This window comes from Malaclemys terrapin, chromosome 4, assembly GCF_027887155.1.
Source record: "Malaclemys terrapin pileata isolate rMalTer1 chromosome 4, rMalTer1.hap1, whole genome shotgun sequence".
NCBI classification, from domain to species: Eukaryota; Metazoa; Chordata; order Testudines; family Emydidae; genus Malaclemys; species Malaclemys terrapin.
The window spans coordinates 21,341,423-21,354,098 of record NC_071508.1 but is presented as its reverse complement, the minus strand read 5'-3'; the positions used below and the strand labels follow the sequence as shown (position 1 = coordinate 21,354,098).

Here is a 12,676-nt window from a genome sequence, read left to right as displayed (position 1 = left end):
TCACTAGCAGTGCCTGTTCGTCCCATGCATGCACTCCAGACATCCCCGGGCTCCGTACTGAGGGTATATAGAGCTGCCCAGGCAAATTGCCCTCGATTCCTTCTCAACTCCCCGCTGGCCTGAGACAGAGCATCAAGCTTGCCCTCTTCCGCTTTGCTCTAGCTTAGCCTCGAGTTCCTAGTTCAAGGTTTAGTTTAGTTTACTTGCCTCTCTCCTTTATTTTATAATTGTCCCTCTTCGGTTAATTTGAGGAGGTTCTGCTTAATAGCCCCTTTTTTCCTCCTCCCCCTTCCTGAGGGGTTTGCCTTGGGGATTGTCATCAACCTGGTGTGCCAGGATTCCTGGGATGCAAGCGCTGCCTTTCCCGCTGGGAATCGACCCTGGTCAGCGACGGACATTCCCAGTGTATCCGCTGTCTGGGACACACCTTGAATTCCAGCCAACTGCAAGATCTGCTCAGCTTTTCAAAGCAGATCTAAAAACTCCTGGAGATTCAGCTTAGGATCCTCATGATGGAGCTCGTCATCCAACCAGCTCAGGGTCCAGGCCCAAGAGACCCCCTGTACAGTCGCAGCCAAGTGAGCACAGTGCCCCCCAATCGCCGTACCCCGCTCGCCTAGGACTTTGCGGGTAGGAAGACAGAGCGCACTGCTCAAATTCCCAAGCAGAGTTCCGGCTCTCCTCCTGGACGGCCCACTTCAAACGACCCTCAGTCACCGTCAAGATCGACCGTTTCAGAGACCTCCTGTCCCAGGTGTCAGGAATGAGGGCCTGCAGCTGAGCCTGGGACTAGCTAGTCTCCAGGCATAGCAAGCCCAGATGGGCTGCAGCAGGACCACCTGACTGGTTGAAGGGAACCAGCCAGTGTGCTTGTAAGCCCAGCAGCAGCAGCAGGTCACTGGCTGCTCAATGCTTCACCCACAGCTGCAGTCACCCCAGGCCTATCTTGCTCCAGCCTTGTTCTGCCCACTCCCAGCCCTGCCCCAGCCTGATTCCTGTTTAAACCCAGTTTACTCTGGCTCTGGACTCTGACTCCTTCTTCCTGACTCCGGTTCTGCCCCTTGGGTCCGGACTAAAGCTCTGATCCTTGGCTCTGGTTCCCAGTCCCTCCTTGCTCTGGCTCCAACTAGTAGGCTGGGCTGCCCCGGTCCTGACACCGGGAAGGGCACCGCTGAGGCTCCATCCTGCTACAGAAATGACCCTAAACGCTCTGCCTCTAAAAAGTCTATAGCATAAACAGACTTTTCAATACCACCTCCAGTGCCTAAACATGTGACCCTGACAGCAACATTGGTTCCTCCGAGCTCAGCATCTTCAGTATCAGCGCTATTGACTAGACAGATGCCACCAGAACAATCCGCACCCTCGGTACTGACACTGGTCGCGTCAGAGCCCCATCCAGTCCAGGTTCACCCAGTACCACAGAAGCTTAGATTCTCCAAAGGCTTGCTGGAGTCTGATGAGCCAGAATGGGTACCACATGGCTATCGGTAGTGAAATCTGCAGGGCTGAGACCTTACTTTCCTCTGGTACCCCCGGGTTCTCCTGTACCACCTGTCCCAGGTGGAGAACAATCCTCGCCTCCAATGTCTGCTCCTCCTCTGGACTGTGCTGAGGACTCCACTTCAGATTCTCAGCTATCTGTGCGGGGATCCCCTAGGTACCACCATAGCAGCATCTCTCCTGATACCTTTTGTGACGGGCTGGACCCCCTGGGATGTCACCTGCTGTGCTGGGATTTCACTGAGTCAGACCATTCTGCCAGCCCGGGCCCCCCTTTATCTGGTCTTGCTGGGCTCGGCTCCCCCATCTTTTCCAGCCCAGCACGCAGGCAGGGCCACACCCACCTGCACAGAGAGACAGAGATTCACTCTGGGAAGGCTCAGCTTAAGGAGCTTGCCACAGCATCCAGATGTCCACCTTCCCTTGGAGTACAGACCCGAAATTATATGAGATTCGCCTCTTCTCTCAGTGTGGAGGAGGGTGTGCACATCTCCCCCCCCGCCCCCATTAGAAATCACATTGACTGGGTTCTATTGTAAACCAGAAATAAATGTATTAACTAGAACAGGTGTATTTTAAATAGTTAAGGAGGTAGCAGACAGAACAAAGCATATCTGCCCCAAGTGTTTTCTCCAAAGTCCTGGCAATAGTAGCTGTGCACAGGTGGGGAATAATCATCTTTCCTACCACGACAACTGGCTGTTCAAGGACCATTGTATGTCAAAGTCTTCTCTGCAATACAGAAGCCATCTGGAATGTCCACTTTGACTCCAGTTCAACAGATAAACTTCACAGGAGCATCTCTGAATGCCCGAACATCCAGAGCTTACCTTCCTTCCGACAGATTTCTGATACTGATGAGTCTTATTGCCAAGATCAAATAACCCCCTGACAACAGCAAGAAATTGCCTCCAACTGCTGGCTCATATGGCAGCTTGTACTTTCATAACACAACATGCCAGGTTACATCTTGCTGCTTCCAGGGTTGGCTCAGAATAGTCTATCACCCGAACAAACAAACAGTCTAGACAATCTGGTGTCTGGCCCTCATCATGTGCTACACTCGCTCAAGTGAAGGACCTGTCCAAAGTCCGGGCAGGAGTTCCTATCGCCCAGCCGCCTCCTACCATCGCCATAACTTTGGATGCCTCACTTGTGGGATGGGGAGTGCAGCTAATGGGACACACTGTCCAAGGCAAATGGTTGTCTCAAGAGTCTCTCCTGCACATCAACCTCCTAGAATTAGGAGCAGTCAGGAATGCCTGTATCCACTTCCCTCCCTTAAGCAAGGGCCAATCCATGAAGGTCATGACAGACAATGTAACCTGCATGTTCCACGTAAATCTCAGGGAGGGGCGAGATCCCCTTCTCTTTGTGCTGAAGCAATAAAGCTGTGGAATTGGTGTCAAGCCAGTCACGTCCTCACAGCCGCTTACCTTCCGGGCATGCAGAGCACCATGGCCAATGATCTGAGCAGACATTTCTCCCACGATTATGAGTGGGAACTGGACCTTCAGATCCTCAAACAGAGATTCCTGACCTGGGGTTTACAGAAGCAGACATTTTTTTCAATTACCGCCAACAGAAAGTGCAAGAAATTCTGCTTGAGAAGAGGATTGGGCCATCAGTCGTTGGGAGACACCTTTCTCATTCCTTGGGCCTACTCTATACATCTCTGACACCGTTGATTCAGAGGGTATTGAACAAGATCAAACGAGACAAAGCCAGAGTCAGTCTAGTTGCACCAGCTGAGTTGAGGCAGGTCTGGTACCCTTCCGTGACTCACTTCACTTCCTGTTCAGCATTGCAACTTCCAGCCATGTCCTATGTGCTATCCCAGGACTCCAGTCGGACTCTCCATCCCAACCTGGCCATCTGCTGACTCCAAGCTTGGTTCCTCAGTAGTTTTTGGGGATAGAGGTTTCCCATTCGACAGAGATCCAACAGGTCCTATTAGAAACATCAGAAAGATCTCTACTAGAAATACCTTCAAAAATGGACCTTGTTCCTTCTTCCCTCTCCCCTGTTTTTGGTTATCTATTGGATTTAAAGTATTCAGCTCTTTCTGTGAGTTCCGTCAGAGTTCATTCATCAGCTACGACAGCCTTCCGTTCCCCTGTGCAGGGATTCATTCAGGCTTTGCTCATCCCACGACAGCAAAATTCATCAAGGAATTGGTTAACCTTTTCCCGCAGAGCCTGCTCCCGTATGGGATTTGAACTGTCTCATGAAATCTCCCTTTGAGCTGCTCACTAAGTGCTCTCTGGTGCACGTACCTACGAAAGTGGCATTCTTAGTGGCAGCATTGGGGAATTAGCACTGGGGAATTAGGAGCATTGATGGCTGATTTCCTGCCCCCCTTCCCTGTTTTCTTCAAGGATAAGGTTTTGTTAGGCCCACATCCCAAGTTCATACCTAAAATATCCTCTGATTCGCTCATTAACCAAGTTATCCGCCTTCCTGTGTTTCCCCCAGACCCACGCCAGACTAGAGAGGAAGCTGCCCTCCATAGCTTGGATGTTAGAGGGGCGTTAGCGTCTATGTGGACAGAACCAAGCCATTCAGACAGTCTCCCAGACTGTTCATCTCAGTTGCGGACAGATCCAAAGGATCCACGGTCTCCCCCCAGAGACTCTCAAAGTGGGTTTCCAGTTCCATTCATGCTCGTTCCCAGGCTGCTAACGGTCGGCCCCCTCGAGAAGAATAGCCCATTCTCCAGCCTGCCTCCAGGGCACTCTTCAAAATGCAGCCATTGCTGAAATTTGCAGAGTGACGACCGAGGCCTCGGTGCACACTTTTCCCGAACGCTGCGCCCTGGTACACGCCTCTAGGTCAGAGGCAGCTCCACAGTTCCCTCCTCCTTCAGGGGCTACTGCAGTGGAGCACCCATTGGGACACTCCTTGTAGAAGAAGGAGCGGTTACTCACCTTGTGCAGTAGCTGGAGGTCTTCAAGATGTGTGTTGTTATGGGTGCTCCACTACCCACTCTCCTTCCCCTCTGCTTTGGAGTTCTGTCTCACGGGACTTCAGGGTCGAGAAGGAACTGAGGGCAGTTCACTTGCGCAGCCCTGTTTATCCCCGACACAGGGTAGGAGGCTGCTGGGAGGGCATGCATGGGCCGAATGGGAACAGTTACCAAAAATCTCCAGTCAGAGGCGCATGGGGCACATGCGCACCTGAATTGGAACACCTATAGGGACACACCTCTCGAAGACCTCCAGTTACTGCACAAGGTGAGTAACCTCTCCTTCTCTGGGTGGGATACAGAAGCCATCGGAGCGCAGGTAGCGACACCACCCAGCAGGTAAAGACAGGAAGATGAACCGCAATTCCATCTATTTCAAATGGCAGAGGGAAATTTGGGAGGTGGGATTGAGATGGAAGTAGGGTTGCCAACTGTCTAATCCCACAAATCCAAACACCCTTGCCCCGCCTCTTCCTGAGGCCCCGCCCCTTCTTTCAGGTGCCCCCCTCTCACTCCACCCCCCCTTCCTCCGTTGCTCGCTCTCTTCCACCCTTACTCACTTTCACTGGGCTGGGGCAGAGGGTTTGGGTGTGGGAGGTGGTGCAGGCTTTGGGCTGGGGCTGAGGGGTTCAGAGTGTGGAAGGGGGCTGCAGGCTGAGCCTGGGGCAGGAGGTTGGGGTGCAGAAGGGGGTGCGGGCTCTGGAAGGGAGTTTGGGTTTGGGAGGGGGCCCAGGGCTGGGGCAGGGGGTTGGGATGCCAGGCTCCAGCCGGGCGGCACTTACCTTGGGCCACTCCCGGAAGTACCCAGCATGTCCGGCTCCTAGACTGCTCCGCGTGCTGCCCCTGCCTTCAGGCACCTCCCCCGCAGCTCCCATTGGCTGCAATTCCCAGCTGCAATTCCCAGCCAATGGGAGCTGCAGAGTCGGCACTCAGGGTCGGGGGAAGCGTGTAGAGACCCTCCCTGGCTGCCTCTCTGCCTAGGAGCTAGAGGGACTTGCCAGCTGCCTTTGGGAACGGCGCAGAGCCATGGCAGGTAGGGAGCCTGCCTTAGCCCCGCTGCGCTGCCAGACTTTTAGTAGCCTAAAATCTCCTGGATTGGCGTCAGTAGCCTCCCGGCCAATCCGGGAGGGTTGGCAACCCTAGATGGAAGCTGGGAAGGCCGTCAGGGTCAGCACTTGTAAAAAGGTGCCCTTGCATTTTTAATGGCCATAAATGGCCAAGACAACAGTTTCGTATCTCAAAAACCAATAGCCTCGTCCACGTGGTGACCCCTAACAGCCCTCTCTTAGGGCACTGACTACTTCCCATGTTACCAAAGCTGTTTCCTGTAGCATCCAGGTGTGCCAGCAAAGTCTCCCATCCACAGCAAGGCCAGACTGTTCCCTGTTTAGCATGTTAAAGCCCAAGCTCACAGCCCAAGATAGCCGTCACAGCATGCTGAGTGAGCCCCCTCCCTAGGCTCACCCCTCCCATTTTTCTAGGCTTGTCCCAGTTTCAACAAGGCCAGGGCATGTCATCCCATCCTGCCGCCTCTCACTCTTCAGGCACTATGCCAGGACAGAGCCACAAAGTCAGGATGACAAGAGACAGTGTTTTTTTCCCCGAATGAACCTAACGCAAGTGGTGGGAACACAGACACAGCTGCGAGGGGAAGCCCGAGTGCTCTAGAAAACACGGATGGGCCTTCACGCGAGTGACCGCTGATAGGATGGATTTCACCCACTGCATCTTGGCTTTCCCTTTAGCCATTGGCTGTGTGCGGTGTTCCCTCGGAGCGGAATGAACGGATCGGTGGTTTGTTTCCCCACAGGTAACTTTGAGCAGGCCAATGAAGAGCTGAGGGCCATTATCAAGAAGATCTGGAAGAGAACTAGCATGAAACTCCTGGACCAGGTCATTCCACCAATTGGAGGTGCGTTTTTGCCATGCTCCCTGGCTTATTTCTCCCCAGCACCCTCCGCCTGCCCCCTCCGCTGCCCCACACCGCTTGGACGGGGGCGGGGTATAGCCACTGGGCAGTGTTAATGGCCTCACTTGGCTTTCTCTCCTCCAGAGGATGAGGTGACTGTGGGCAAGTTCTACGCGACCTTCCTCATCCAGGAGCACTTTAGGAAATTCATGAAGCGCCAGGAGGAGTATTATGGGTATCGGCCCAAAAAGAACGCCATTGCTATCCAGGTCAGTGCAGACAGGTCTGGGGATCCCAGCTGCTCCTCTTGCCTGGATAAAGCAGCCAGCTTGTCCCTCCTGCACAAGGGCAGGGCAGGGCTCAGGGGGCAGAATTGCCTAGTGGATAGAGACCCAGGCTCAGCCACCAGCACCGCTGGGCAAGTCATTTCCCCTCTCTGTGCCTCAGTTCCCCCAGCTGTAAAATTGGGATAGGGACACTGACCTCTGTGGTAAAGCACATTGGGATCTCCTTGTGAAAAGTGCTTCACAAGAGCTAGGTGGTGGTGGTGTTATATGCTGGGCAAGGTGGGAAGCAGGCCTAAGTATTTGAAGGTGTCGGTACGAGGCTGGCAGAGGAATTCTCGAGGACGGCCGGAGAGGAAGCACTGGGATGGAGCTGAACAAAGGGAAATGGAGACAGGGGAACAGTCTGTGGGTGGAAGCTCCGTCCCTTAGAACACTGAAAATGGGGCTGCACAAAGGGTACGTTGCATGGGAGAGCCCGTGGATGACCCCAGACAGGTCTCAGTGTGTAAGTGAGGGGACCTCATGTTAAGAGGAACAGTTGTGAAATGGAGGAGGCTGGCCCGTCCTAAGGGAGCGCTTGGAGGCTGCCTCCTCGGGGCCTGGCAGTTGGTCTCTGCTGCACACAGCTTGGACTGGGGCCTTGACTGAGCTCTGGGCTTTCAAGGGCTTCCCATGATGGAATCTCAGAGCTGGTGCCCCCACACCACCCTTCCTGCAGCCCTGCTCCTTCCACGAGAGCCCAGACTCAGTCTCTACTGAGGTAGCGCGCTCTAGAGGAGTAAGCACGGTGGTGAGCAGCAGGACTCCTGGGTTCTTTCCCCGCTCTGCCACTGACTCGTGTAGCCATGGGCAAGTCACCTCCCTCCTATCTGCCTCGGTTTCTCCACCCATGAAATGGGGACAAAGAGGCAGGAACAAGGGGAAGGTCTGAGGCTCGTGTCGCTCCCTGCCCCCCCCCTTCTGGCAGATGGAACGAACAGCCCCACGCAAGAGTTTCAAACTGGAGTCCAGTCTCCCTGCGTCAGAGGTCCTGGGGGGCATGTCCCAAGCACAGAGGACTCCTCCCCTGGGGAGATGGGGGCATTTCTCTTGTCCAACCTGGAATGCAGCCATGTCTCAGGGTTCCCATGGCCTCCCTGTGGGGTGTAGGATCATCTGTCCCTGGGTATCAAATCCAATTCCAACATGTGCAAGGTGAGATGTGCCAGCCCCCATGGCCCTGCGAGAGGGGCAGAGATGCCGCTGCCCTAGAGAGACACCCCCCGACCCCACGGCTCAGCCCGTTTACCCTCCTCCAGCCCCAAACCTCGTCACCGACTGGCTAAGTGGGTCCTGGGTCACCGTCTCCTCTGTTCCCAGGCGTTAGGGTGGGCAAAGTTTTTGGCCCGAGGGCCACATCTGGGTATAGAATTGTATGGCAGGCCCTGAATGCTCACGAAATTGGGGTTGGGGTGCGGGACGAGGTGAGGGCTCTGGCTGGGGGTGCAGGCTCTGGGGTGGGGCCAGAAATGAGGAGTTCAGGGTGTGGGAAGGGGTCTGGGCTAGGTTGGGGGGGGTGCACGGGGCGTTGAGAGCTCCGGCTGGGGGTGTGGGCTCTGGGGTGGGGCTGGGAATGAGGGGTTTGGGATGTAGGAGGGTGCTCTGGGCTGGGACCGAGGGGTTCGGAGCGTGGAAGGGGTATCAGGGCTGGGGCAGGGGGTTGGGGCATGGAGGGGGGGCTTAGGGGTGCAGGCTCCAGGTGGCACTTACCTCAAGCGTCTCCCAGAAGCAGCGGCATGTCCCCACTCTGGCTCCTATGTCGAGGCACGACCAGCCCCATCCGCAGGCGCTGCCCCTGCAGCTCCCATTGGCCATGGTTCCCGACCAATGGGAGCTGCGGGGGCAGTGCTTGGGGCAGAAGCAGTGTGCAGAGCGGAGTCCCCTGGCTGCCCCTATGCATAGGAGCGGGGACATGCTGCTGCTTCCAGGAGCCGCGTGGAGCGGCCCCTGACCCTGCTCCCTGGCTGGAGCGGGGCAAGCCCCAGATCCCACTCCCCAGCGGGAACTTGAGGGCCGGATTAAAGTGGCTGGTGGGCCAGATCCGGCCTGCAGGCCATAGTTTGCCCACCCCTGTGTTAGGTGGAGCTGTGGGCTGGTGACCTGAGCTCAGGGATCTCTGGGTTCTAATCCCAGCACTGGTGTTATCTCCCTGGCTGTCCCTTCCCCTCCCCTGTACAATGGGGATAATGGTACTGACCCCCCCGGACTGCAGAGCGGGATATTAACCAGTTAACGTGATGGAAGAGTGCTCATTCCGGGGATGGACTGGCTAGTGTGTATTGGCACCTCTGTCAGGTGCACAACTATGTGTCACAGACCCAACACTGCTGACAGATTCCCTCTGCACTCGCTATGCTGGGAGCTTCCAATTGGCTGTGGTGTAATGATAACCATGGCAACCCAGGTTGCCAGCAGTCTGTGACAGTGTCCTGCCCAGTCTCACTCCTCAGGGAATCCCTCGCGTTCAGAGCTGCCTGTGAGTATGGGAGGGTTTAGCTGGTAGGAGAGGCAGTACTGCCTAGTGGATGGGCTGGGAGTGGGCTGCAACTCAGGAGACCTGGGTTCTATTCCCAGCTCTGCCATGGACCTACTGGGTAACCTAAGGCAAGTCACTTCCCTGCTCTGTGCCTCAGTTTCCCCCACTGTGAAGTGAGGAGCTGACCCCCCTATTTATAAAGTGCTTTGAGAACAGCTCTGTAAGAACTGGGACTGTTATTACTGCTCCCCTGCTGTGCATGATCTTAAATTCAGCCACCATGACTGGCCTTTGCTGGCTCACCATGGGTCCAAACCCATCCGGACCGTCGGGCAGCATGTGCCACAGGCAGGGAAGCCTCGAGAAGCGCCACTGTCAAGGCCCACTCTGACCTCTCCCCTCTTGGTTCCAGAGGACGGGTGGCTTGTTCGGTCATGTTGACTCCTTCATGGAGCGGAACAGGCCCCTGCAGCCCCACGTGACCAACCAGAGACCCCTGCAGTTCACCGAAGTGGGGAGTGAAGACTTGGACTCCCCTGTCTTCCTCGATGACTTCCCCCCAGACAGGAACACCAACACCAACAACAGCAACACAGCCACACGGTAATGCTTGGCGGTCGGAGACAGCCCCCCAGGGCACGTGGCGGCGGGGGGCCACAAGGCAATGTGCTGTCTGTATAAACGGCGCAGTCTCCATAAGAGAGGAACCCGACTGCGTGGCTGCTGTGACTTGGGGAGCAGGGGGAAGCTCGGCGCTCGGGGACTGTGAGCCCGGGTGCAGCCCTGGGTGCTTGTGCGTGCGTGCACATGTGAGTGTGCACCTGTGCATATGTTTACTCTTGTGTGGGTCAGGCCAGACACTGGCCACCTTACTCCCCTTTAACCATGGGAGGGTGCAGTTTCTGCCTTCAGGTCTCAGGCAAAAACAGATGCTTGCATTGCCCAGGTCTCATTTACACACCTCCCCATGGCCAGGCAGCTTCACCCCTTCACCAGTGGTTCTCAACCTATTTATCATTGTGGCCCACAAAGTGTTACCTGGGTCACAGGCTAAGAACCCCATCTAACCCCCTCACAAACCCCTATGCTCAGTGCCCTCCACCCACAGACCCCTCCACAGAGTGGGGGCAGAAGTGGAGAATTGGATGTGGGGTGTGGGGCAGGGACCCCAACCGGGACGCTGCTGTGCAGGGACCCCTAACCCCGACCCCCACTGTGTGGGGCTGCGGGGCAGCCAGGACCCCACTGTACAGGGCCCAGCAGCAGCCGTCTGCCTGGACCCTGCCACGCGGTAGCTAGTTGCCTGGTCCCAGGGCCCGCCTTGAGGCCTCTATCACACAGCTGAGCGGGCCGCAGCTGTGTACTAATTGGGCCGCATGCGGCCCGCAGGCGTAGGGTGACCAGACAGCAAGTGTGAAAAATTGGGACGGGGGGTGAGGGGTAATAGGAGCCTATATAAGAAAGAGACCCAAAAATCGGGACTGTCCCTATAAAATCGGGACATCTGGTCACCCTACGCGGGCCATGGGTTCAGAACCGCTGTTCTACACTGTGCTTCCCATAGGGCACACGCGGGGTTAAGGACAATACAGCGCCTCTTAAAAAAAGTGGGAGCACAGTCAGGGCCGGCTCCAGGGTTTTGGCCGCCCCAAGCAGCCAAACAAAACAAAACAAAACAAAACAAAAAAAGCCGTGATTGCGATCGCGATCTGCGGTGGCAATTCGGCGGGAGGTCCTTCGCTCCGAGCAGGAGTGAGGGACTGTCCGCCGAATTGCCACCGAACAGCTGGACGTGCCACCCCTCTCCGAAGTGGCCCCCCCAAGCACCTGCTTGGTAAACTGGTGCCTGGAGCCGGCCCTGAGCACAGTGACTTTGAAAGCGACTATCCCAGTACAGCCGGCGCAGTTCCTGTTTACACCAGCAGATGTCAGACTAATCCCAGCAACAGGCACGGTGCGGCTGCCAGGCTGATTTACCCCAGAGGAAGATCTGGCCCCAGATTATTGGTGGGGCACTTTAGAGTCTCGAACAGAGCAGAGACCGATTTAGAGCAGCAGCGAGCAGAGCCGCTCTGACACCGGGGGCAGCTCAGCCCCCCTGCGAATCGGGCCGTGTGATTTCAGGCGCCCAGGCTAAAGCTCTGCTCACTGAGACTAGTTCTGTGCGCAGATGTGCAGCTTTTGTGAAGCCCCGGACAGCTGTAGGTGCAATGAATGGTGCCTGCTGGCAGACTGCCCCTCCAAGGCTGCCCCTGTGACTGTTATCCATATGGACGCTGCAAGGACCTTGGGCTGGCCCCAGGGCTGGCATAAGCAGCGTGACTCCTTTGGCCTGAGCCCAGTTGTGCCCATCTGCATGTGGCTTTCGGTTTCCCAAACACTTCTTGGCTCTCTCTGGCCCTGGCGGTGATGTTATGTAGTTAGACAGCTCCAGGGAGTGCAGAAAAGACACAGCCACCGCCCAGAGCGCTTGTAATTGAAGCATGACATGCCCCTGGCAGGGTCATCAGCAGGGGTTGGTTGAGGAGGCGAACCTCGGATCTGAACGCATCAGCTGCTACCGCTTTAAGGCCTGTAGCTCAGCAGCAGCAGAACCAGGAATATCTTTGCATGGTCCTGCCAGCAGGGGGCGATAGACTGCAGCATTGTGCTAGCCCGGGCCGGACACCTGAACAAAACAACACAGGAGGGACTGAAACAGGAGGGCGGCGAAATGGGGGGACAAGGGTTACCCCACAAACATAACTAGGTTGCCCTCATGAGCCCTTCCGCTATCGGTCCCGGTGGGTGCTCCACCCTAGGATGTGTGCACCCTGGACTGGAGCCTGCGACGTCGTGCTGGTGGGCCTGCGCCAGCTCCGAGCGACGGGATACAGGGAAGCGAGAGCCCGCCGCCACTCAGTTCCTTCTCAGCCGCCTGTGGCTCGAGACCGAGTTTTCGGCGGGTAGCTGTGTTCTGCTTCCCGCCTTTCTCTCACCTCAGGAAAGACTTTTCTCGCGTATTTTCGTTTCTCATTTGTTTTCTTGCCCTATATTTTATTTTCATTTGTATTTCATCTGGCACGTTTCTGTGCTCTGGGAGAGGGGGTTCCCCATCTACTCCTGCACCTTTCTTTGTGCCGATCAATCTGTTGTGCCTAACACCCCAGGGGCTAAGCCCTGCCAGACTTGCCACAGGTCTTTTCCCCGCAGTGACGGACATTGGCGTTGCCTACGGTGTTTGGGGAACTCCCCCATCCCCTCAAAGTGTGTGATCTGTCTGGGGTTTGAGGGCAGGCCCCAAAATGACAGGGAGACGAGACTAGTAGGGGTATGTCTACACTACAAAATTAGTTCGAATTTATAGAAGCCGGTTTTATTGAAATCGGTTGTATACAGCCGATTGTGTATGTCCACACAATAAAATGCTCTAGGTGCTCTAGTCGGCAGACCGCGTCCACAGTACGAGGCTAGCGTCGACTTCCGGAGCATTGCACTATGGGTAGCTATCCCACAGC

The 12,676-nt window shown here is 55.9% G+C and overlaps 1 protein-coding gene across 1 annotated transcript in view; it reads left to right on the top strand.

Moving 5' to 3' along the window:
* Positions 1-12,128, top strand: part of LOC128835700 (voltage-dependent L-type calcium channel subunit alpha-1S-like) — a 105,777-nt gene extending 93,649 nt beyond the window's left edge. The window contains exons 16-19 of the mRNA XM_054025286.1: positions 6,279-6,380; positions 6,522-6,646; positions 9,592-9,782; positions 11,981-12,128. Coding sequence (XP_053881261.1) covers positions 6,279-6,380; positions 6,522-6,646; positions 9,592-9,782; positions 11,981-12,128 — 566 coding nt within the window. The remainder of the gene's footprint in view (positions 1-6,278; positions 6,381-6,521; positions 6,647-9,591; positions 9,783-11,980) is intronic.
* Positions 12,129-12,676: the final 548 nt, after the last annotated feature.